The sequence below is a fragment of the Amblyomma mixtum genome, chromosome 3 (genome assembly GCF_055824585.1).
Source record: "Amblyomma mixtum isolate Tamu chromosome 3, ASM5582458v1, whole genome shotgun sequence".
Taxonomy (NCBI): domain Eukaryota; kingdom Metazoa; phylum Arthropoda; class Arachnida; order Ixodida; family Ixodidae; genus Amblyomma; species Amblyomma mixtum.
The window spans coordinates 346,215,361-346,241,613 of record NC_143014.1 but is presented as its reverse complement, the minus strand read 5'-3'; the positions used below and the strand labels follow the sequence as shown (position 1 = coordinate 346,241,613).

At 44.6% G+C, this 26,253-nt stretch overlaps 1 protein-coding gene and 1 long non-coding RNA gene across 2 annotated transcripts; both read left to right on the top strand.

The window, feature by feature from the left end:
* The first annotated feature begins 876 nt into the window (after window positions 1-876).
* LOC149356246 (sulfotransferase 2A1-like) lies at window positions 877-26,253 on the top strand. The gene is made up of 3 exons (XM_089576290.1): window positions 877-949; window positions 11,281-12,121; window positions 24,879-26,253. The coding sequence occupies exons 2-3, from the start codon at window positions 11,333-11,335 to the stop codon at window positions 25,116-25,118; spliced, it is 1,029 nt and encodes a 342-aa protein (XP_089432416.1). The 5' UTR covers window positions 877-949; window positions 11,281-11,332; the 3' UTR covers window positions 25,119-26,253.
* Window positions 16,800-23,198, top strand: LOC149356247 (uncharacterized). The gene is made up of 3 exons (XR_016291627.1): window positions 16,800-17,169; window positions 17,976-18,156; window positions 22,224-23,198. It is a non-coding gene; the product is annotated as an uncharacterized LOC149356247 (long non-coding RNA).

Genomic DNA, 26,253 nt, shown 5'->3' with positions numbered 1-26,253 from the left:
CGTGTGTTGCGCATCTTAAAAGCAGCCTCCTGCGTTTGGCAGGTTCTCATGGGTATGTATACCGGGTATCATATTCTCGTATGTACCTACAAGAAAGAAAGCCGCGAGACTTCTTGCCTTCATCACAGCTAAGAAGTGGCAGAACCGGTTCTAGCCCCTCTCCCAATGAGCGCGCTACGGGAAAGACAGTGCACCACCAATGGTGATTGTTGGTTGGTTTATTGGGTTTAACGTCCCAAAGCGACTAAGGCTATGAGAAACGCCGTAGTGGAGGGCTCCGGAAATTTCGACCACCTGGGGTTCTTTAACGTGCACTGACATCGCACAGTACACGGGCCTCTAGAATTTCTCCTCCAAAGAAATTCCAGCCGCCGCGGCCGGGATCGAACCCGCGTCTTCCGGGCCAGCAGCCGAGCACCATAACCGCTCAGCCACCGCGGCAGGGCGCGAATAAAGTGCCACATCCAACTATAAATGCTTTTATAGAAAATTCTGCATAACGACAGTTTACTGTACGGGGACTGGGAGTTGCCCATGCTGCGCCGCACTTTCCGCAGTAGTTAGCTACATCGAGATAAGGGAAACTACAAGAGACAAAAGAACGGCACCGTCAGGAAAGTCTCCAGCGCGCATGATTAGGGAACAGCTCGGTTTACAGCTCTTAAGTGCAGCCTATACGGACCTCACCCATGCATGGACAGAATCTTATCCAGGTGCTCTTGGGCAAAGTCTGACGGTCGTATTCGAGGGGATGATAAAGGTGTCCTCGCCGTAAGAACTCGGAGTAGTTGAGGAAAGATAAAATTAGATTGTGCAGATTATTTGACCCACTTGTTGTGTATATCGTACTAGACCGTATCGCTGCGTGTAAGAAAAGAGCACTTCCTTGAGAAGCACTAAGAGGAAACAACTGAAATTTGGCTTCTCGCACCCTGTGCGCCACGTAAAGGTTAGCTGCAGAAAGATTTCTTCAAGTCATAATTAGCAGACAAGGCTGTGATTTTCGGCTCAAGCTGCATGCTGTAAAGACGCGACGTTGTGTCCGGGTGAAAAGCGGTGGCTTTACGAATGCGTGAAAATCACTTAAACCCACCTGCCCTTGTCTACGTTCGGGTAGGCGTTATGTCCGAGATGAAACTTCGTAGCTTGCTGGAGCGCCATTATTTATATGACCGCTGTGCAAGTTTTGGCAAACATTCGGCACTCATATCGTCAGTGGCTGGCACACTCAAGACGTGCGGATGCTTTGCTTTCTTCTTGCCGCTACGATGCTTCGTAAGTTACCGCCCCTCACATTGCTCAAAGTTTCCTCTCAGCGCGAAGATTCGAGAATGTTCTAATCATGCAAGATGCACGCACTTCTGCGAAATGCTGCAGCTTGTAGACGAAGCATTTTCGATGCAGCCCATGCAGCGCAGCGCAGGATACTATACGTGTAAATTTTGCCGTCAAGATATTTAAGATAACCTAAACAAGCATCGTTAGTCTACTATGACGATGCTATTTTGCCCGGTTCTCAGCAGGCGTGCGCTTGTCCTATCTCTCTCGGTTTCCTCTAGAAACTCTCAGCACTGCCAGCAGTCAGGCGTGCAGAGTGCTCCCAAGTTGATTTACCTGGTGTGCTAACGACAGAAACCTGGCTACGAGAAAGCTTTCCCTTTGTTATGGTTCTGTAACCGGATAGAAAACCACAAGATTTGGAATGGAATATTAGTCCTCCATCGCCGCAAAAAAGGGGGAATTGCATCGTGGGTTACTCATCTTGAGGAGCGGTATGACAATTAAGAGGCCTCATCTGTTTTGCTCAATATAGGAAGACAAATCTAACGAGTCCAATGAAAGGAAACTTCTGTGACTAAAATGAAAAAAATATGTCACCTGCAAAGACAGTTTCCGCTACACCTGGTCAACCCACTGCAATTGAAGCAACAGGCGACTCTTCACTAGTTTTCGTCGGCTGCTCATATAGCTTCGACAGCACTGGTTGGTGTAATGATTGAGTACATTACGACTAAAGTACTTTCCAAAGGAACATAGTTTTATGAACGGTGGCTTCTGACTGAGCGCGGCTCGGTATGTGTCCTGGAACGGGAACGTACCTCATGAGCCTCTACCGGATTCAAGAGTTTCTGCAGAAAGTTGCTGACAAAAGAAAAATCGTGCTTCCAGGACAATGCTGATACTATCACAGCCATGTGCCAGGACAACGATGGCTGTATCGCTCTTTTCTTCGCTCTCTAGGCCCTCTCTTCTCTTCTTGAGTACTCTCCATTTCTGAAAAAAAAAAGGTCTGCATGGGTTCCGAGTGTGGCGTAGTTAGGTGTTGCGTGACTTCTCGCATGATCCTAAGATCACGGCTCCCAACTGTAGACTAATATGTTTATGATCCCTTCCCTGGCTGTACTTCCCCTCTTCGTCTATTTCCATCATCGCCAGCTTGCTATAGATGCCCTGCGACATTAGACAGTAGTAAATGGTTGTGTGCCTGTCACGGAATTCCCACGTGATTTGTGCCTCAGGTTTAGTTTCTCTATTGACAATAACTAGGTTGTGCCGCTCACAGAAGTCTAGCATTAACTTCCGGTTACAATCTGTGTATCCATCCAGATCCACGATGTGGCCATTCATGTCTCCAAGCAGAATAATATCGGCGCTCTCTCCAAACTGCTTTATATCGTCATTGAGGCACTTAACTAGATGCTTGTTTTCATGCCTGCATTTGTCCCCGGTCCCTAAATAAACTACCCCTAGCATGTTTTTTACCAGCAATTCTACCAAATACCCAGACATGTTCTTTGCAAGTTGATTTAATTCCTTGCCAATTTGTTCCTTGATGTATCAGCATACCTACTCCTCCTCCCTTTTTCTCCGTTGTTGTTCTGTTGACTCCTCAACAGAGATAGCCATCGATTAATGGTGGATCTTCTAGATCACTCAGATGTGTCTCGCATAGAGCGTAAACACCTACTTCTCCGTCCTTTAATTGCTCTTCTAACCATTGCGCTCACATTCTACGCCCTTCCTTGTTTATGTAACTGATCCTAGTGTTAAAATTATTTCCAGAAGTGGTGGTATAATTTCGATGGAGGCAAAAATCTAGTGGCTCGTTTACTGCGTGATGTCAGTGCATGCTTAAGAACACCAAGTGGTCGAAATTTCCGGAGCCCTTCACTAAGGCGTCTCTCATAGCATGAGTCGCTTTGGGACGTTAACCCCCATAAACCAAACCTATTTAGCAGTTTTCTTCCTGGAACTCCTAGCGGCGATTTTGTTGGGCAGAGCCGCCGTTGTTACACTTTCTGCTTCGCTTCGGCCTACCCATACACCCTGATCTGCTGCGGAGCCCCTAAAAAATCTACTGCCTGGTCTGCCAGGAGCCCGCCGATCTTCGCTCCTACGCTTCCACTAAGATGGATGGGATCTCGTGTAAAGCGTCTGCGAAAGCCTGCTCTATGCACTTCCCTGTTTATGTGTGCCTCTTCAAAGCCTTTCTCGACGCTTAACGTCCTTATCTCTCGATTAGGAGTCACCACGTCTTTGGCAATCTCTCCGTTCTGTCCTTGCACCTTCGGCACAGGGCACACCACGATCTGCAGTTGCTGTGCCTTATATCGTCTACTCCCTCAACTAATCTGTCCACTACTTGTGCGGTGTCACCATTCAGGACATCATTTAGCCCCGCCGCTATCACTACCAAATTACGCCCTGCAGCGTTCTCTGAAAGTTATCTTTTAGTCTCTCTGAGTACCGCGTCCATTATCCTCCGTGAGAAAACCTCAACTGCTACCTGCATATCACCCTTTACACGCGCCATTATAGCTCTTTCGCACCTCGTCATATCTTAGTCACCAGCGATGAGCACTAGGGTACTCTCTTCCTCCCTCCTAACTTCCGGACTGTGCTGCCTTTTATCAGTTACTGAGACATCATTCTTCGTGTTTAGCTTGTTCCCCTTCTTGGCGGTGCATTGCTGTTCCGGTCTGAAGCTGCCGGACTTACATTCTTATCGCTATCCATGCCAACGCTAGCACCGTCCACATGGCTGGTGCTGGAATGTCCTCAGTGTGGCTTCCGATGCCGGTGTCAATCATTTTTTTTTTTTGCAGTTGAACAAGCTGTTCTTGAATTTTCCGCTTCTCTGCTCTTTCGAACCTGTAGCTCTCTTTCTAGAGCATCCTGACGTAACGCTAGTTTGGTGTTCGCTTGGTCAGCCCTGTCCACGCGTGCACCCAATACGCAAGATTTCTTCATAAAATGCGCGCCTTCGGCTTTCTCTACAGATTAGAACTGCAATTCCTTCAAATTCACCGACGCCTCACTCTCCTTGCTTCTAACCTTCAGTTCCTAACCCATCTTAGCAGGACTCGATTTTTGCTACTACAAAATTCTAGAACATCTATACATGCTAAAATAAAATTCAAGCTACCACAAATGCCGATCACCTAGGAACAGAATAACTACCGTTCTAAAATTGTCAACTTTAAAATGAGCGCTGAAAGTCTATAGCTGCCGGCTAGAATAGACCCGGCCTTTATCGGTCACTGACCTAAATTCTGCTCTTCAGCCTGCACTTCCTCTAACTGGCCTAAATCTAAAACTGTGTATCCAAACTTCTATGGGAGGTCTTCTCACGACATCACGGGGCTATTTTGATGAATAGCGCATAGCGTCAGCACTGAAGGTCGGAGCAAGGGGCGATAAGCCGATCAGACTTGCAGACAGCCGTCCGTCGTGCTAAATGTGAAACAAAATGGTGGTCACTGCGACGACCGTGCACACTCCCTGCATTGTGGGCGGAGAAAAAATTTTAGCATATATGCTTTTAGAATGCGCGGATTGTACACCGATACAACAACGGGAAGCTTTGGGCCAGTTGGTCTGACAAGTCGGAGAGGAGGAATAACCGCGAACTTGACAGGACTGAAGAACGAGAAGAGGACAGGACGAGCGGTTACCGCTCGTTTTGCCCTCTTCTCGTTCTTCAGTCCTGTCAAGTTCGCGGTTATTCCTCCTCTCCAACATGTACACCGATAATTATGGTATTGCTGGTGGCGCTTGGACAAACGATGCTGATTTCTAAACGGATGGCCTCTTGCATTAACGCTAACAGCATGACTACATTCATTTTTTTCCTCGTTATCAAACCTCCCCGCAAGTGCTTCATCCTGCTGCTATGGTGTTTTCAGTAATGCAGGGTATAAAAAAAGCGTGAGCAGGTCAAGCCGACATTGAAAATGGGATACTCCTGAACCTAGCGAAACGAACATCAAATCTTGGGCCCAAACGTACACAAATCTTGAAAAAATTTTCATACTTTAAAAACGCTTCTGAGAATACTTTTAATATATCCTAAAAACGTCTCTTCCACAGATTTTTCTACCAAGCAGGCAAAATTTTGCCATTCAATATATAATAAAGATAAGCTAAGAGTTGCGTTCTAACGTGAGCTCCAACTGCATTTAATGTGGAAAATATCGTTGCTGGAAAATAGCAATACATTTTACTCTACCCACGATCTAAAGGGTGACATTTGGCAACCCCTAGAGCAAACTAAATTATCGCAAAACTGGTACCATCTTCCTAAAAATAACAGAACACGAAATTGAGCAGACAAGCCTACGGAAATGAGGGCTCGTTATGATATGCATATTTAGAAAGCGAAATTCCATCGTAACCAGGGAAAGCCTAGGGGAATGTTTTTTTTTTTACTTTGTGGTGTGGAACAATGGCAAATTAGTAGTATGGCTAAAAATTATTTGATTAGAAAGTAGAAGAAACAACAGTCAAATGCCGCCAGTGGGATCTGAACTCACGACCTCCTTATGTTTACCAACTCAGCTACGGCGGCGTCTGTCCAATATTCTACTATCGGGAGTATTTAAGTTCCGTGTAATCTAACCTTGGTAGTGTTGACGAGCGCCACCCTTCTCCATAGCAGCGGACACAGAATATCCAGTATTAGCGCGAGTCTCACGAGGAACGTGATCGAATGGTGAGGACAGCAGCTGCGCGAAAACCCTCTCACGCTACCTTGACACGAACACGAAACACGAGAGCTACACTCCCTACTTCCATAACGCTCCACAATCGCGTTTTGTCAGGTGCATATTTCTGCATGTCTTTTATTTCCTTCGTATTTTCAGCATTTTTTTCTTTTTAAATCTTTCAGTTAGCTATCGGAGCAAAAAGTATTTTTGGTTGTACTTTTATTTCGTGCTTTTGTCACCTTGCATAGCGGCCTGTGGTTTTTTGTAACGCTCCTCCATGGGTCCGGTGGACAAACGTTTTTGACTAAAGCAAAAGCATTCCTGGGCTATGTCGGCGGGTTCGTGTCACCAAAACTTATTAGCAAAAAGTGTCCGCAAAACGTCTCCGCAGTAGTGGCGTTCTGAGAAGAGGTAGCATCAAACGAGTGGTTGTAATCGATAGAGGATGATATGAGGATGCTGCGGGGAAAAATTATGTCGATGGGATGAATAGTTAACTAATTAGAGCTAAAATGTCGAAAAAGCGTCGAAATAGCGCGTGCGTCGATATAGTGGACGGGAAAACATCCGTGCACGGGAAATTAGTGAAACAATAGACAAAAGAGTGAAAATAAAGTATTAAATCAACGGAAATGCATTTCATGAGTGATCATTAATCGAACAAAAAGTTTCATTGGTATAGAATAATTAGCTAATTAATTATCAGCAAAAACTATTCCACGGTTGAATAGGTTTGACAGGGATATATGAAGTGGACGGGAAAGCAACCAGGGCGCCAAATTTGGAAAACCTTAATGGTTGCCTGAGATAAAAAAGGCATAATCAGAGTAAATAAATTGCTATTTAATTCAAGAATCCGATAATTACGCTAATTCGGTAGTTATTTACTTAACAAACAAAAAAGAATGATAATGAGAGGCGAAGAGTCGCGACGAGTGCCGAGGAGGCGTCAGTGCGTTTAAATTCGCCCAGTGCGGGTCACACGCAGTTATCTCCATTTTTTATTGATTGGGCATCAGAGTGTCATATCGGGAATAAGTGGCTGTAGGCTGAGGCCACCGATGAGCAATGAAAGAAAACGAAGATCAATAGACATAAACATGCAGGAAACAATATTCTGCATCGCAATCTTTGGTTGAGTTGGAGGCTGTACGCAGCCACTGGCGGGATTAGCCTCGCGGGATTAGCCACTGGCGCGATTAGCCTAGCCGTTAATTGCTCCACCGTAAAAATCCATAGATATTAATTAAATCAGCAATTGGCTACACAGCGCATATCTCTGACCTGGCAGGTCTACGTCATCATGCGCGCAATCCCCACAAGAGTCACTAACTGCTACGGTCGCCACCTGAAGTATAGGCCACAGTCTCGATGAAATTTTAGAACGCGGGAGGGAAGCGTCTTGTCTGTGTGACTAGTGTCCGCGCTGGTAAACGATGTCTTGATATGAACCGTATGACACTCCTGCCCGCATGAATTCATTGAGTAGGCCACACCATTCCGAATTAACATCTGGACAACACATGACATAATTCTTTACATCACCGCACACACTATGCGAAGAAAACAGCGGAGATGATGCCAGACCCGTCTTATGCATCGACACTAGGGTACGAGCAAAACCTGTGCGAATGCAGAGTAGTTAAATGGCTTCAGGTCTCTTTAGTCCCTTGGTCACACGCGGTTGGTTGGGTGGACAATACAGGTAACTGAAATGACTGCGGACCGTTACTTTCAAGAATATCTTTATATCTGGAGGGACATCTCTTGATGGATGCACAGAAAGAGCCTCGTGGGCGAGGACGCCTGCCACCTCGTTGCCCAAGACGCCTACGTGCGAAGGAACCCATTAGAAGCTTATACATAGAGTAGCCTCTGTTGTTCAGATTATGCACCAAGTTCAGAGAGCTAATAGACAACCCTTCGCAGGGAAGCCCACACTTTGATCTTTTGAAGGGCCGATTTCGAATCTGACAATATGGCAGCAGGGTGAGCCGGAAAAGACAGATCGTTCCACATAACTGGTCGCGCGTTCAGCCGTTATGGAGGACACGGCACTAGTAACGCGGGCATGCCAGGAAATATTCAAGGATGGAGTATGAAATTCCGCTTCACTAACTCTGCACAGAACCATCAGTGAAACCTTGGGCATTGAAAGCATACTGTTATTCAAAATGCTCGAGACAGAGCGAACGCGTTTCTAGCAAAGGAGTGCTCCAATTAGCGCGAACGCGAGGAATGGTCAACGCAGAGGTGAGACTGAAAATGTCTAAGGTGGGTTTAACCGGTGGCTTCGTCTGTGAACGTTAAGACGTAAGGTGCTAAGCCTGGGACTCTAAGCCCAGGCTTAGTAAGCCTGGGACTCTGATCTGTTTCGGAGCCACTCGAGAAGAGCTACCGTCTCTCCGAGGCAACCAAGCCGCATTAATAACGTTTGTGAAGCCACAAGGGCAAGAGATTTTAATAGTGGCTCATAAAGAACTCGATTGTTCGCGGCCGCCTGCGGACTCGCAACGCTCTGCTTATGCTCTTTCTCTCCAAAATTTCAGGATGTTCAAACTGTGAAATATTAAATGTAGTTGATACATTATGCGGCTCACCACCAGGGCTTCATGGAGTCTTACCATTGACGAAGGATTATTTCTCCATTGTTCACCTGCGATTATACAGATCATACTAACGCGCAAAGACAGTGCTGAGAAAACTGATTGCACGACTTGTCGCCACTGGAGACGAGAGTCAAGAACGACGCCAAGAAAGCTCGACTACAGACCGATTCGGTTTAACCTTTACATATATCTTTTTATAAGCAACTGTTAAAGGTACATCGGTGCCATTTGCTCAGCTAGATTGTACAACAAAGCAGACATTATTTACCTCACATGGATCAATAATTATATGATTAATCTAATTGACTGATAAATGTTTAATTTCAGTGGACCAGGTTTAATTACGATATTGGTGGCTGTCAATATCGATGGTGATCCCTGTTCTTAATTTTTTTTAAATCGGCAGTGTGCTTCCTAATATCGAACGTCAAAAATAAGCTTTTGAAACGTTGCTGAGTCAACTTTGTATTATTACCTAGTTATATAATGGCGCCGCTGCGCGTAATATCGCCGCCAAAATCAAGTTCTACATTATTACATGCACCAACTGCGCCTGTATTAGATGTATAAGAAGTGAATGACTTCATTTTATAAGTATGCAATGCGGAAATGCTAACTGGACGTGCTTTCAAATGCGTATTTTTAACATTCTATATTCCAAAACACATTTCCTTGTTGTTGACCTTTGATGTTGATGACCATCAGTTTCCCAATATAACCCTTCTGCGTAAAAACAAGAAGAAAAATTGTATTTGTTAAGTTCATGAATTCATTGTTTAATTATTGCTTCAAAATTTGAACACGAAATCTGTCTTGCTGTACAATCTAGCTCAACGGACTGCACCGACGTATCTCTCAGTTTTTTTAAATAGCTGTAAATGCTAAAAAAATCATCCTGTGCATTGACGAATACACGGGCTGCCATGGTCTGTTCTGCAGCCACGCATAACGTCTTGCAACAATTGGAAACAAGACAAGGTCGTACGTTTCCACTTATATAGACAATCCCATACATTTAAGATAATCCTCTACTGAAAGCAGAGTTTCTTGAGCTATCAAGGCTTATCGCTTGTGTTAGTAGCTGATAAACACAACAGAAATGTCGCCTTCATATAATATAGACATACGGAGCTTCCTATGATTTTTCTTCAAGGCCTCAGGAAGACGAGTCATTAAAACATTAAAGTGGGAGAAAGGACCTCTGAGGCAGACCTCGCAATACAGCCCTTTTTATGCTTGAAATAGTCCCAAAACCTCGCTAGAATGCAGCGGTCACAGATGAAAGAGTGAATGCATCATAGAAGATGCTCCTGTACATCCATGGCTTGCAAAGTATTTAGTATTGAGCTTTGAAGGACACTGTCGTAAACGTTTCCTACGTGAAGGAAAATGGCTAGTGTCGAAACGCCAAAAGTCCTCTGAAGTTCACTGTGGCTTACCAGGTCGAACACTTTATCTTGCGTACTAAAACCTTGGAGGAATCGGGTCATGCATGATTGAAGTGCTTTGCTTTTCTCTAGCCACCACGTTACGCGACCGCTTTTGGGTTAGGAATCGGGCACACAAGCTGCTCAGCCGCTACACCATATGCAGTGGGAGCTGGAAAGGAATAAGAATAGTGGAGAGGGTGGACCACTGCCCCTGCTCCTTCGCGGGCATGTGCCATGCGTCCCGCTTGACGTCCATGGCGTCATGCGCTGAAACGAAAGCAAGTAGCAACCAACACTAAAGAAACCAAACAAGACAACAAAAGCGTGTGTCATGACCTAAGCAGTGGCAGCCAGTGGGAGAGAGGGAGAGAAAGAAACGTCATTAAAGAACGTAGATTAAGCTTTTAGAACATCCTATGCCTGGTTGACCAAGGACAGGTGGTCTTCCCGGAAGGAAATGTAGAGACTAGACTGGGTGACAGGAAAGGAGTAGAGGCAGTGCTCCAGATTAGGATATAGAGCACGACAGATGGGACAGGATAGGTCAGGACAAAGACAGAAAGGGAATAGTCGGGATTGTGTACAGAGAGTTTTTGTTTGAATTCTACGAAGTTTATATGATTGGGCAACATTGAAATCTGGACGGGGGCGTGGTACGAGTCGGTATAAAGTTCACTTATTCGTAGTTTTTCTTATTGTGAGCGTTTGGGGGCCAGCTTCTCGGCTCACGCTGAAGGACTTGACCAGAGGATGACAGGCACCCGGATGTGAACATCGCGGGCTAGCAGATGAGCCAACTCTTATCCTCTGATCCCTGGTCAGGGAGGGTCCCTGGACAGAGCCAGGGAGTGTAGGGCGTCCTCTAGTTCTTGTTTTATGTTGGATGGAATTAACCGGCGTTGGAGAAAGCGATTAGCCGCCACACTATGAGCGTAAAGCATGCTCACACATTGCCGTCAGATCCATCCATCGATCGCCTGTGAATTTCATTATATGTGCACAGTGCACAGTGCTTGATGTCTGACGTATCCAAGAATGAACACGTTGCGATGTTATTTGGAGCTCCCCACTAATGTCACTACTCCGCTGCTGTACCCTGTACGAGAAAAACGTAGTTCGATGCGTCTTCCAAATGCACGAGCCCTATGCTGCGAATATCGCAAACGCTTCACTCCAATTGCCCCCCTCCCGCATGAGCAAATTTGGCTCAACATTGTCCTTCACAGCCGCTAATTGTTGTCTCACCTCTTGCAGTGCTTCGAAGCAAACTGTCAAGGCTCTCTGCAGCTCTTGCATCCCCCAAGCTATGCCTAAATGCCAAAGTGAGCGAATAAAGCCTTTCTGCAATGTTATCGATGGCGTGCCGAGGTGCCCCTTCACCGTGCCTGAGCGCATAAGGCAAGCCCTGGAATTTGTCCCAGGGAAGGGCGATCTGCTGCAAGTGACCTACCCCAAGAGCGGCACTCATTGGGTGCAGTATGTCACGCCGCTCATCCTCAAGGAAGGCGGGTCCATTGACAGCTATGAAGAGTTCATTGACGCCTGCGTGTTTATTGACTACAACGAAGTACACTGGGAGCACTACCTCGCGCCAGGGACCCTTAGGTTGTTTATGACTCATCTTCCGATGCGCCGTGACAAGTTCAACCCCGAGGCCAAGTACGTCTATGTTGCACGGAACCCTTGGGATGTCTGCGTCTCATTTTACTACCACGTAAGGTCTCTCAGTTTTTTCCATTTCGAAGATGGCTCCTTCGACGACTTCTTGGATGCGTTCCTTGAAGGCAACTTTGGATACGGTGACTACTTTGACCACGTGATGTCCGCCTACTGCTTGAGAAACGAGCCGAACGTCTTGTTCATCACGTACGAGGAATTGAAACGAGACACGCAGGGCACCGTCGTCCGCTTGGCCCGCTTTCTCGGCGAACGCTACAGCAAGGGGTTGCAGGACGACGGCGAAGCAGGGAAAAAGAGGTTGGAGCTGATTTTGGAAAGGGCGAAACCGGACAGTATGAGCAAAGCAATGGAGATCGACCTGGCTAACACTAGAAGGTCAGACCTGAAGACAAGGCTGACGGACCTCAATGTCACGGTGAATCCCCTTACAAAATGGATATCAACTTTCTTTAGAATTTGTATTAACATTCTATTGACTCTAGTAACCTTGTAGTAACTTTTACATTCTATCAACAATTGTTCATACAACGTTGAAAGTTACTAGAAAATAATTTTTACATTCTATGTACCTTTGTCAATACAAAGTTGGTAGACTGTTACTTCTTTGTATTTACTCCTGTCAATAGAAAGTTACTAGAAAAGCTGGGTGCAGTTTGACACGTTGAGAGAAGTAAATGAACAAACTGCATGGTGTTCGAGGTGATTAACACTATCTTGTTCGCATAATCGTGACGACATCTTACCTGATTGCATGGTGGAATCTGTTGCAGCTAGTCAACAATTTCACTATATCGAAAAGCGACCAACATTATTCGCAGCAAATGCGTTTGGAATGTAATCAGGATATGGGAAAACGTTTTAAAACAGAAGATATATTCCATTTTAATACTTTATGTTCTTTACGGACTGCTGTGAGCAGAAATACTCTAGAAAGTGACAAAACATTTTTGGTCATGCGAATAGATGCCTCAAATCATGTACTGTAGGCGAACACTTCAAAGCTATGAAAACAACCTTGAACACGAAACAAACATTACACTCACATTCCCTTAGCCAAGCATATTCTATTAACATTCGTTGATAGGAAGTTCATACAATTTCCTTACTGCTTTCTATGTACTGCTGTCAGTAGAAACATACTATAGACACCGACAGAACGTTCTATAATCAGAATAAATGCCTAAATTAATTAAGTACTCTAGCCTAACATGTCAATGCAACTAAAGCAACCTTGAACACGAAACAAACATTTGCAGTCACATTTTCTTAGGGCATATTTTATCAACATTTGTTGATAGAAAGTTCATACAATTTTCTTACTGCTTATATACTGCTGTCAATAGAAATATACTACGAACCGAGAAAGCATTTTGGTGATGCGAATAAACAAATAAAAGCCTAAAATAATCAAGTACTGTAGCCGACAACTTCAAACCGGCAACTTAACTAACCTTGAAGACGAAACAAAAATTTGCAATCACATTCCCATAGCCGAGCATGCTGTGGATTTTTAGAAATTTCAGTTCAATTTTCTCAATACTAGATTTACTGCTTTCGCATTTTCGAGTGCGCGGAAAAGGGCAAAGTTCATAACAGAACATTTATCCCGAAATTCAGAAACGTGCCTTGAATTGAAGACATTTAGTGACACTTTTTGATTGTATAAAGTCTACGAAAAAAGTTACCAGCAAACGAAATAATTTTGGTACAAAGTGAATGAATTCATAGAATACTCAAGTATTATTGCCTCGCACTTCAAGGAAATTAAAAGAAATTTAAGAAAAAATAGGAGCTAGTGACATATTGTGTTACATAAGCGCAATGATGACTTCGTTACAGCGAATCAGTTTCGCTGATGGCTCATTCTACACGAAAACAATGCTTTCTGCTGCGTATTCGTCCTTAAATTCTGTACTCAGGTAGTCATTAAACAGATTTAACATTTCAGAACTAACAAAGAATTTCAGCAGAGCTGTACAACAACTCTGCCAATTCGAAACACGTTGGTGTTGCTATTGTTGTAGTTCTTGATAGGTCATATTTTAACGTGCAGTTGAACAGTGATGTACCGTACGACGGTGCTAAAACACACTAGCAATAAGAGCGTTTCGCTCTGAGGTTTCAGAGGGATTATTGTTGCGAGCTACAAAAAAATTCAAGTTTAGCATTGCACCGATGTGTTTCCACACTCATTGAATGACACGTTCTCGCTAGCCCAAATGGCGCCCAAATTATATCACCAGCTTCCTGAACCTGCACCGCAAGCACACTTTCCCTGCACACTGCCCGCCATGCAAAAGTGCCCGGTACACTATGCCACTCCACGTGGGAGCGCCCAATTTAAACCCTCGCACTACCCTCCTCCTCGAGCGACCAGCAATGGCTGATCGCACGGGACTGAAAAACCCCGCGCGAAAAGGGCCGCACCGCTTCGCGCTCTGAGTAAATTCTGTGTAACGTGTGCAGGCTTACAGCTTCGAGAACTCAAGTTGCTTCGTTCCTCAGCGACTGTACATGCGAAATTTCAGGCAAGGCAATATTAATTTTATTCATGTTCGGCGGCCGATACTATAAAGAGAAGTATAGAGAAACAAAACAGGTAACAGCGGCCCGCTGTACTCAACTGCGGTAACAAGGGCTTTGCATGAGGAAGGTGCACGGCAATTGGAGCACTATAAGCCCTCATTCTTGACTTGTTACATTTTTCGGTAGTACTGAGCCACAGAGGAGCTTCCAGTATGGAAAAAGCTAGGGTGAGAGCAGCCCCCACTTTGAGCACCGCTAAAGCACAGGCGCAGTGCCTCTTCCGCATCTTCACTTGCATCTCCTTCAACGCAAACACGGTACGAAGCTGTGGCGAGGGAAAACGTGGTGAGAGCTGTATTTTCTATCTTCCAGTAATGCAATGACTAAGGAATCCTGGAATAAAGTGTTGGGTTTTAACGTAGTCATACGGAGTAGACGCGCGAAAGCATGTGTTCATTCTTCGCCTTTTCTTACTGCCATCAGCGGACGTGAGGCCGAGCCGAGGACCGCATAAGGCAGAGGCAAAAAGCAATCAAGGAAGCACACAAAAAGACTACGGCAGCGCGACTGTCGGCGGGGCTCGCTCGAGCAAAGAGCGTGCAAGGTGTCCAATGACGTGATATAAACACACACAAAACAGAGGCGATGCTGCAGCGCAGCATTGAAAGTTTCGCGCGTCACGCTAGAGCGGCGTGCGAACGCTCGTGTTCCCTAGGTACACACACGTACACTAAATCGCATGAGCCAAGCTGTGTAGAGTACGCTAAGCCACACAATATGCGAAAATAAAAACCGAAACCAGTAGCATTTGGCAACATCATCATCATTCCTTATTCTGCGACGGAGTTACGGGGAGCTGAGTTATAGACGCTTTACAGCGGCGTATCATGGGGGCTGCCATCTTTGATCACGTGATCACGCCGCCATTACTCGCCTCCTGACCGCTCGGCGGGCTCGGCGTGCGCCTCGTCGCGACGGCTGCCGAGTCTGATGTTTCGGTTCCGACAGGCAGTTTTTCGGCTGATACGGTTCTAAAGGAGTGGGAAGACGACACTGTGGTTGGTCCGAAGCTTCGAAGAACATGTGAAAACCCGAATTTGATCACTTTAGACGTGAAAACGTGATCGGGCTTCATGTCGCGAAGAGCCGCTGAGCTCTCCGCCTGTTCGAGGGAACGGGTGGATCGCCTGAATGCCGCTGAAGGCTTTGCTTAGTATTTTTTTTATTGTTATTATCTAAAACAACACGGTTTAATGACCCTGCGGCTGCGCACATGCATGCGGAAACTGCTCTAAAACGCTCACATGCACATTGTATTCATTTGTTTACAACCTGTTAAAGGTGCATAGGCAACCTAAAATATTTTCTGTTGGTTTGCTAAACAAAGGAAGGCGACAAAAATAAACAAACAAATGTTACCCAATCATTTAAGCAGTACCATGCATCAAGCAGCCCTCACAAGCTGGAATGCAATCGTTTACAAGGATTCCGCGATATAATTGTTATAACGCGTGCATGGAAGAGCGTTGACTACACGAAGTTCACAATTATGTCAGCCTGATGTAGTATACAAGTGTGGTACGCTCCATGCTCGATATGCGGACATGAAAGTGCTCGAGGTCTCGTTGGTTGTAAGCAATCAGCCGGAGTCACTTCTAGTGACTGTCTCGCATGGATCGCGAGGAAGTGACAACCGCAGAGCACAGCAGCCGTAACACAAATGCTTTATTCCGATTGTGGTCCACGAAAATCGCGCTACATGGAGCGAAGTTTAACAGTAGCACCAAGACGGTATGTAATACACGAACTGACGGTAAGCGTTGTCCGCTCGCACGGCTATGCACTGCACAATATGCAGTAGCGGTATAGGATACGTACGTCGTCTTTTTTTTTTGTGACGTTTCGGTGGCGGGACAGCTCGTTCATGGGGCTATGTTGCGCGCTTACCGTCGCAGATTTTCCAAGATCGAGACCTTTCTTTCTATATTCGCTGTCTTGCGCTGGCGAACATGTGTGTTGCGTTCGCCCGTTCGGAACGGGTGGATGCCGAACGGGCGCGAACAGGGGCAGTACGTCCTTGTGCAGTTCGGTTCCGTGAAGCTCGCAAACGATCGCATCCCGCCCCTTTAACTGTTTGTCGCAATATTTGCAATCCACAACAGAGCATGTATTTTATCTTTCCACATTTCCACTGGTGCGTCGAGGCATACACGCCGGCAACTTACGAGGCAAGTAATGGCGCCGTGCTCTGAGCGCACCTGTGGCGCCATCTGGTCTCAAACGGAAGAACTGCGCGCTGTAAACGGTCTATAGCCTTAGAACTAGGCAGACAGTGCAGCCGTGCAGCGGCTGCGGCTTTCCTGGCCCCAGATGCGTCGCCTGTAGCTGCCCGGCATGCTGCCCGGTTTTCCAAGCTTTCGTTCGCAGCGCCGCCAGAAACAGATGGTTGTGAGTAGTCGCATTTTTTCACCGCAATCATTCCAATTTGCTGACTTTGTAATTGAAACAAAATATTTTGTTGTTTAATGCAACAAGTTTGTGGCAAAAGGGCGTTATCAATTCTTTTTTTAACGCGTGTAAAGTTAGGCGACATTAGCGCCACCTTTCCGTTCGCTGGCGGCGGATTGCGAGTCTCATGTTGGCCGCGCGCTACACTATCTTTTTTAGGACGCTGAAACGACTCTTTGTTGGCGGGGTGCGACGGTTGTGATGTGGGTGCGTTTCTTCAGTTTGTTTGTGTTAAATGTGCGGCCTCGTTAGTGTTGTGGTAGTGTGACTGAACTCGGAAGGTGACAGATGGCTCCAGTGCTGCGGAAGACGTTCTTACGCGCACGCAGTGCTCAAAAACTGCTTTGACGTACTGCACGCAACCACGCCGAGAGCGGCCGGCGCCCGATGCCCGATAGAAGAAACGGCTTGCCGTGAACGTTGACAAATGTAAGTACAGAACTGGAAAATGACTTCTGCGATGTGTCGGGGGTATGATTGAGGGCTGCGAATGCATTTGGGTTGGTCTTCACGTCTTGTTCGCAGTGAGGTGCAAAATGCGGGCACCACGCGATCGTCTGCAGAGAGAAGGTGTTCTGACACGCTCGCTTGCCAACTATGCAACTTTTAACCCGCCGCCTCACGCTGTTTGCGTCAGCTCCTCGGCGCAGGAGTTATGTGATAGAATTTGGTTGCACGCCGAGATTTATGGGGTGCTGCTTGATTCGTTATTCCGACTGAACAGGAGCAGCGCGTGAAAAGGAGACCATAAGAACGAAAAGTGCTTGTAGCGGCGTGCGTCTTTTGATTCTGCTGCCTGAGTGTTTACTGGATAAGGAGCATTGCCCGTTCTACGTCGCAGTCACATCAAGTGCTGTGTTTCTTGATAGTTCTGGTCAACGAAACGACGATTAAAAATAGCAGAACCATTCCATTGCAGTGCAGCTGAGGTAATCGCACAATGGAAGGTTTGTTGTCATTTTATTTTTTTACGTTCACTACATTTATGTCATTCCCCCATTTTCAGTCTGAAGCGATAAAAGTATAACGTGATTCGCGAATAATAGCTTTAAGAAAAGTATGACAAGCTTTGTAAACAATTTTTTTGCTAACTATTGGAGGCATAGGTAATTAATAATTAGCCTCCACTCATGAACACATTGGACTGAACAGCTAGAGGTTTTAATGGGATGTGGCTTCTGTGATGTTTATGAAAGCATGGCTCTAATGCAGCCTTTCTTCAAATGCACCCGCAGTCAAGCCCTGTACAGCTGCTCCACCGGTATCATCACGCTACTTTTGCACCAGCTTTCATCTGTCATCGAGCCAATGCTACCTCAAACAGAGGCAAATGACATCAAGACCTGCTGGTTCAGCCTATCAGCCATTGACACTGGATACCAAGCATGTGCCACTTGTAAAAGGATAGGTAGACAAGTGGGTATATTTTCCTTGTCTTTTTTAGCCTGCCAAAAATCTTCTGGTCCAGGCTCCCTCTCTCTTTCGTTTTTTTTTCTTTTAAAAGAGGACCAAGAGAAAGGGAAAAGATATTGCGGGCGTCATGAAAGCACTCCCCTAGTCAAGTGCATTGTGTTATAGTGTGAAATGCTTTCTATAGTTTTTTCCCTTATGCCTCTCGTGCTTGGAAATCTTGACCACTGCATAGACCAAATTAAAGCAATTATCTGCTTCATGACCTATATACAGCAGTCTAAAAGCAGCAAATAAATTTATAGGTTTACTTCAGCAGTACCTACCTCTTACAAGGTATGGCATGTTTGAAGTGAACCAGTGATGTGATAGGCATGGCCTAACGGGCAATGCATAATTGAATATTGGCATTCAAGTGGAGCACTCTGCTTTAGAAGCATATTTGTTGCTAGCATCAATAATTGATACCTTACCAGGTTATCCTTGCATTACATGAAACCCTGCAAAGCTTATATTTTAGCTGTACAGAAGAAAGGTGCTTATTCGATGTCATGAGCATTGCTGAGGTTTTCTTTCACACTCCCTTTGTCACAACTGACTGCACTGTACAGTTGAAATGCATTTGGAATTGAGTATTGGTGCATTGTTTTTTTTATTCATGCCGACTTTCAGTTACTGATTGCATTACACTAGCTGAGCCTAAGTCAACAAATATTGCTGTGACCTTAACAAGACCCCTGGCTTTACTTGAACCGATGCATTTGATGTTGCCTTTCTCCCGTGCCATCAAGGTTTGTAATAAGCTGTGTAAATAACTTATTTTCTTTCTCGAGGTATTTATTGCTGCAATTAGTGACAGGTAATTTCCTAAAGAACAACCTAAGTGCACATCATTTTTATCTTCTTTGGAACACTTGTTTGCTTGTTTCCCTTGTATTCTTACCTTAAACAGATATGAGCAGGCCTCAGCACTAGAGGGATGTGCTGCGGGACAAATAAAAAACTACCAGTCCAGCTGCTCCCTTAGGGGCACGTTTCTGAGGCTTTTATCGCTTGTAGTTCTATGCAGTTTTACTTACAAGTATTGTATCTGACGCAGTGTGTGCCTTAATATTTTGTTCATTTGCTTTAGAGTGTGCCACTCTTGCCCTGACGAACTTGCTCACCTTTGTACTCTTTGTTCATACATTTTCCCCTAACACCTGGTATAGCTCCAAATGATACATTATCTACAGCAACATGTGCATTATATTGCAATGTCTTTGTGCCATCACTTTTAAAAACAAAAGCTGCCTGAATTTTTGTGCAGACAAATCAGAAACACAACATAATTTTTATATCTTATGGCCTGCATGTTATCTTCATATGACTGGAATGGCTAAATATCTCTTCGTGGTAGCCTAATTTGGTCATCATCATCATCAGCCTGACTACACCCACTGCAGGGCAAAGGCCTCTCCCATGTCTCTCCAATTAACCCTGTCCTTTGTCACTTGCCGCCACTGTATCCCCGCAAACTTCTTAATCTCATCCGACCACCTAACTTTCTGCCGTCCCCTGCTGCGTTTGCTTTCTCTTGGAATCCACTCCGTTACCCTTAAGGACCAGCGGTTATCTTGCCTTCGCATTACATGCCCTGCCCAAGCCCATTTCTTCTTCTTGATTTCAACTAAGATGTCATTAACCCGCGTTTGCTCCCTCACCCACTCCGCCCTCTTCCGATCTCTTAACGTTACACCTATCATTTTCCTTTCCATAGCTCGCTGCGTTGTTCTTAACTTAAGCTGAACCCTCTTTGTTAGCCTCCACGTTTCTGCCCCATAGGTGAGTACCGGTAGGATACAGCTGTTGTGTACTTTTTTCTTCAGGGATATTGGTAAGCTACCAATCATGATCTGAGAGAATCTGCTATATGCGCTCCACCCCATTCTTATTCTTCTAGTTATTTCCCTCTCATGATCCGGATCTGCGGTCACTACCTGCCCTAAATAGACATATTCTCTTACTACTTCCAGCACCTCGCTACCAATTGCGAACTGCTGTTCCCTTGCTAGGCTGTTGAACATTACTTTGGTTTTCTGCATGTTGATTCTTAGCCCCACCGTTCTGCTCTGCCTGTCTAACTGGTTGATCATGCTTTGCAGTTCTTGTCCTGAGTGGCTTAGCAAGGCAATGTCATCAGCGAATCGCAAATTACTCAGGTATTCTCCATTAACTCTTATCCCTAACTGTTCCCATTCCAGTCCCCGGAATACCTCCTGTAAGCAGGCATTGAAGAGCATTGGCGAGATCATGTCTCCCTGCCTGACACCTTTCCGTATTGGAATTTTATTGCTGACTTTATGGAGAACTATAGTAGCTGTGCAATCGTTATAAATATCTTCCAATATTTTCACATAACACTCTTCCACACCCTGATTCCGCAATGCCTGCATGACAGCTGAGGTTTCCACTGAGTCAAATGCTTTCTCGTAATCAATGAGGGCTATATATAGGGGTTGGTTATATTCTGCGCATTTCTCTATCACCTGATTGATAGTGTGAATGTGGTCTATTGTCGAGTATCCTTTACGAAAGCCTGCCTGATCATTTGGTTGACTAAAGTCCAAGGTTGTCCTGACTCTATTAGCGATTACCTTAGTAAATACCTTGTAGGCAACGGACAATAAGCTGATTGGTCTGTAATTCTTCAAGTCCTTGACGTCTCCTTTCTTATGACTTAAGATAATGTTAGCGTTCTTCCAAGCTTCTGGTACTCTCGAGGTCACAAGGCACTGCGTATATAGGGTGGCTAGTTTTTGTAGCACAATCTCTCCTCCGTATTTCAACAAATCTGCTGTTACCTGATCCTCACCAGCTGCTTTCCCTCTTTGCATTGCTCCTAAGGCTTTCTTTACTTCATCCTTCGTTACTGGCAGGATGTCCCATTGCTGTGCTCGACTGCCTCTCTCAGTAACTTGATGATTACATTCGCTACTGTATAGATTTGTGTAGAATTCTTCGGCTAATTCAACTATCTTATCCATATTGCTGATGACATTGCCCTGTTTGTCTTTTAGCGCATACATCTGGTTTTTACCTATGCCCAGTTTTCTCCTCACTGATTTTAAGCTACCTCCGTTCCTTAGAGCATGCTCGATTTTCTCCACGTTAAACTTTCTTATGTCGGCTACCTTGCGCTTATTTATTAACTTCGATAGATCTGCTAGTTCTATCCTGTCTGTGGAGTTAGAACTCCTCATGCTATGGCGTTTCTTAATCAGATCTTTAGTCTCCTGAGATAGCTTGCTGGTATCCTGTCGAACCATCCTACCACCTACTTCTGCGGCGCACTCTGGAACGATAGCTGTAAGATTATCATTCATTGTTTCAACACTGCGGTTGTGTTCTTCAGTTAAAGCGGAAAATCTGTTTTGCAGCGACAGTCTGAATTCCTCTACCTTCCCTCTTAATGCTAACTCGTTAATAGCCTTTCGCTTCACCAGTTTCCTCCGTTCCCTCTTCAAATCTAAGCTAACACGAGACCTTACCATTCTGTGGTCGCTACAAAGGACCTTACCGAGGACCTCCACATCCTCTACGATGCCAGGGTGTGCACACAGTATGAAGTCTATTTAATGTTTAGTCTCACCATTGGGGCTCTTCCACGTCCACTTCCTGTTTGCTCGTTTGCGGAAGAAGGTATTCATAATCCGTAAACTATTTCTATCTGCGAACTCTACTAATAACTCTCCCCTACTGTTCCTAGAACCTATGCCATAGTCACCTACCGCCTTGTCTCGAGCCTGCCTAATTAGGTGTAACACGTTAATGTCAGTTCCTGTGAATATCATTCAGTCTTCGAATGTGGGGGCAGAATTGAACACAACAGCATGTTATAGCTTTTTCTTGTTCAAGGACGCATTACATTTAGTTCTAGTCTTGTGACTGCTGCTTATGCTATTACTCAGCAGCCTTATCAAACTCGCTCGGAGTGCTGCATTTTAGTGCACATTTAACTGATTGTTGCTGCTCCGTGTTTGATTCTATTAGAAGTTACTATAACTGTATACTTTGAATGTTTTCTTGTGCAGTTCTCTTGCTGCTGCATTCTGCCATGGAGAAGGCTACCTGTTCGTGCACACGTCTCATCACTAGGACGCTACCTCTTCCACTGGTGATGCAGACAAGTAACGACAGGGTTAATTGGAGAGGCATGGGAGAGGCCTTTGCCCTGCAGTGGGCATAGTCAGGCTGATGATGATGATGAACAACAAGCAGGCTGCCTGATATTGAGGACAAGTGTCAGGATAGTGCACCAACAAAGTCGCTTAAGCATTTCTGTGCTGATGCATTTTTATTAAAATCAGCTCATAGCTTAATATCTACATCCATGGGGACATTTAGCATATGTTTGGCATTTGTTTGACTTTTAATTCGCTAGTGTTTGCAGCCTTTAATGTTGGTCTTAAGACAGTGTAAGCATTGTTTCACTGTGTGGGATTTTTTAGCTGTTTTGGAGAGATGTGTGTGTATGCATGCAGTTTTTTTCCACGGGTTTGTCATGTGGCTCATGGAACTTTCATGTTACAGAAGAAATTATTTCGTTTATGTGTTGTACAGGAAAGTGAGCAGTATTTATATGCACCAGGTGTTTCAGGGAAGAATAAGTAGTTTTCAAAAATATGGCTTTTTCTGCATAATATTACCAGTGTTAGCAGACACCAGAAAGCCGGTGAGGTGTATTTAGTAAGCTGGTTAACTAATTTCTGATAATTAACTTTTTAACTAACACAGGTTTGCAACTGGTTGCAGTTAAAGACTTTTAGCCAGTTGTTCGTAGTAGCCATATCAGTTTCTGGAATGTACAAAACATGATTACTTTCGCCGCTGTGGCTCGACAAAATTTGGCTGCATCGTGCGAAAATACATGCGCTTTTGAAAGCACACAGGGAAAGAAACCCCTCCAGTGCATGTAACTGCTACAAATCTCTAATGGCAACTAGACGCCTAACTCTGATAGTGAAGGAATCATATTCTTAGCAGTAAGAAACAGACACAACACCAAGATACACACACAGAGGACACCCGCTAGACTTAACTATCTTTACTGGACACTTGTACGACATAAATATGTATCACTGAGCACACGCAGAGGTGCCTCGTCATCTGCAACAGGTCTAACTACGCCCTCCCCTCTCCTCCAAGGCATACGGTTGCGCCGATAAACAATCTCTTTTTCTGCCAACACCAGGGAGGGAGTGCTTACACACGTCACCCGCCTCTTGAATACGAAAGACTTCGATAATTTTTCTTTCTTTTTTCTCGGCTCCCAGGCCTTTCGTATTCAAAAGGCGGGTGACGTGTGTAAGCACTCCCTCCCTGGCATTGGCAGAAAAAGGGATTGTTTATCGGCGCAACCGTATGCCTTGGAGGAGAGGGGAGGGCGTAGTTAGACCTGATGCCGATGACGAGGCACCTGCGTGTGCTCAGTGATACATATTTATGTCGTACAAGTGTCCAGTAAATATAGTTGAAGTCTAGCGGGTGTCCTGTGTGTGTGTGTCTTGGTGTTGTGTGTGTTCTTACCGCTAAGAGTATGATTCCTTCAAGCCGTTACCAACTAGCCCAACTTAATGTTTTAACAAAGTTTCTGATAGTGAAAAGGTTCATTAATAAAAATTAGCTAACCAGCGTATTACGTAAGACACTTCACAAGTTTTCTGGTGCCTGCCAACACTGGTAATACTATGCTGAAAAAGCCATACATTCATCTCAAAATACCTGTTTTTTGAAAATTACTTAGTCTTCCCTGAAACACCTCGTATATATGTAAGAAAAACCTAACGGGATTTAATTGACGATGTTTTGGTTGGAGGGCCAGTCTCGTATATATGTAAGAAAAACCTAACGGGATTTAATTGACGATGTTTTGGTTGGAGGGCCAGTCGTTTTCAAGTGTACTACAGCATTTGAAGCGCACAGCTTTTGTTTCGAATGCTATACTATACTCGAAAAAGGCTGGTCCTCCAGCCGAAACATCGTGAATTAAAACCTGTTATGTTTTTCAATTGCTGTGTGTCAGTCATTGTTACTCAGAGGGAACTGAGGGGAAGCGTGCCGAAGGCAATATTCTGTTCCTCTGTTGTTCTCCATAAAATATTTTGATGCATCATGCATGTGTTGTAGCGCGGATGTACACTTGTGCACAATAAATGTAATAATTTGAATTTTGCTTCTATTATTCTTTAAGCACTCCAGGATAGTGTTCACAAAATGATTTTGAAGTGATAAAACTATGTTGGTAAAAGTGTTGTACTGTGTAGTTAACATACACTTTTCCAAAAGTTGATGTAGGAATTATACTTTCTTCGTACTTGAGTCTTTTGAATAACGGTGGCCAATTGTCGGAAGACCGTTGATAGGGTGTTGGTAGACATTGTCGGTATGTGGTTGATAAGAAGTGTAAAGACTTTCTATGTACTTGAGTCTTTTGGATAACGGTGGCCAATTGTCGGAAGACCGTTAATAGGGTGTTGGTAGACATTGTCGGTAAGGGGTCAGTAGGAAGTGTATACAAACTCGATAAGGGGATGATAGGAAGTATAAAGACTTTCTATGTACTTGAGTCTTTTGGATATCGGTGGCCAATTGTCGGAAGACGGTTGATAGGTTGTTACTACAATGTACAAAGGCGTTTAAAAGACTTTCTATTCAATGTTGATAGGTTCTATTAACAATTGTCGAAAGACTTTCTAAAGAATGTTACTAAAAATTTTTGTAAGGGTCCAGCTGTTGCCAAAGATCCCACGCACTCTAACATGGTCACGCAAGGCAAAGTAGGAGGTTGGAAAGAGCACTTCAACCGCGACCAGCTGAAGCGCATGGAGGCGGCTATTGTGAAGAAGACGCGGGGATCTGGTGTTATGAACCTCTTGGCAGATATTCGTGACGAAGCTCTGCGGATCACGGAAGAATTGTGCCAGTGACAAAGTGTTTATTATTTGCCACAAACCATGGGTGAAAATCTTCCCGGCTAGTTTACATTTGCCTCGTAATGCGTAAAGGGCCGAAGAGACCAAGCTGAATAAAGTGTCATTATTCATTAGATTGTGCTTCTTGTAAGAAATAATTACCTCCTGATGTCCGCTTTCAGGATTAAATCAATTTCTTTGCGGCAACTGTCGTTTCACATCACCCAACGTTTCCAGCCATCCCACGTCGTAAATATCTACCTGTGGACCCACTAATTATTGAATCAATAGGTATCGAACAAATATATTGATTCTCTGAAAGTACCATCTAGTACGGGAATTGACAACCCTAAATTCCTCAAAAGCCCAAACTGTATTTCTCTCTCATCTTGGATAAGCTGTACCAGCAATCCCTCGATGATAATGTCCTCCCATCAGAATAGAAGACCGGAAAGGTTGTTCTAGTCCACAAATGTGGAATTAAAGAGACCCTACCGTTGGCGCCCTATATAATTACAGGCATTCCACGCAAAACGCTTAAACACGCACTTTACTTGGGCATCGTGAATTTTCTTTAAAGTTACTCTTTTTTTACGAATTCGCAGTTTGGCTTCCGCAAGAACCTCTCTTGCGAAATGCAACTAGCGTCTTTTACCGACAAACAGGGACAGGGTTGCAATCCTTCGCACCGTTGCTACATGTTCACTAATAAATCGTATCGGAATCCGGAATCGCAACGCCATCAACCGCTACGTTTTCTGAAACCCAACTAGTTTCGTATCACTTAAAAATAAGACCACGACCGAAAAATACGGGAAATCGCCTGCCGAACAAAATTATACCTGTCATCGTTTTTCCTCGCAGCATTAACAATTGGAACAAATTGCCTGAGGCCGTGGTGTCTACAAGTGATATGCAATTTGGGGATGCGTTAAGGCGATATGTTTGCAGTAGTCCACAGTCATAAACTATATTGTCATTGTATTCTCATTTTGCGTCTTTCTTGTGCAACAAAGAATGCTTGTCTCTAAACTTGATTCTCTACTGTTTGGATTCTTGTAGTAATTTCGTTCTTGTTGTGCTTTTATGTTTTACTTGAAATGATCTTTTGCTCATTTAACCACTGTGCACATTTTCCCTTTCCCTGAAA

Bases quoted from the DNA above. Each gene is read 5' to 3' on its own strand.
- LOC149356246 (XM_089576290.1), top strand. From the start codon at position 11,333: ATGCCTAAATGCCAAAGTGAGCGAATAAAGCCTTTCTGCAATGTTATC. The intron at 12,122-24,878 runs GTGAATCCCCTT...CAATTGTCGAAA, and splicing joins TGACGGACCTCAATGTCACG to GACTTTCTAAAGAATGTTAC.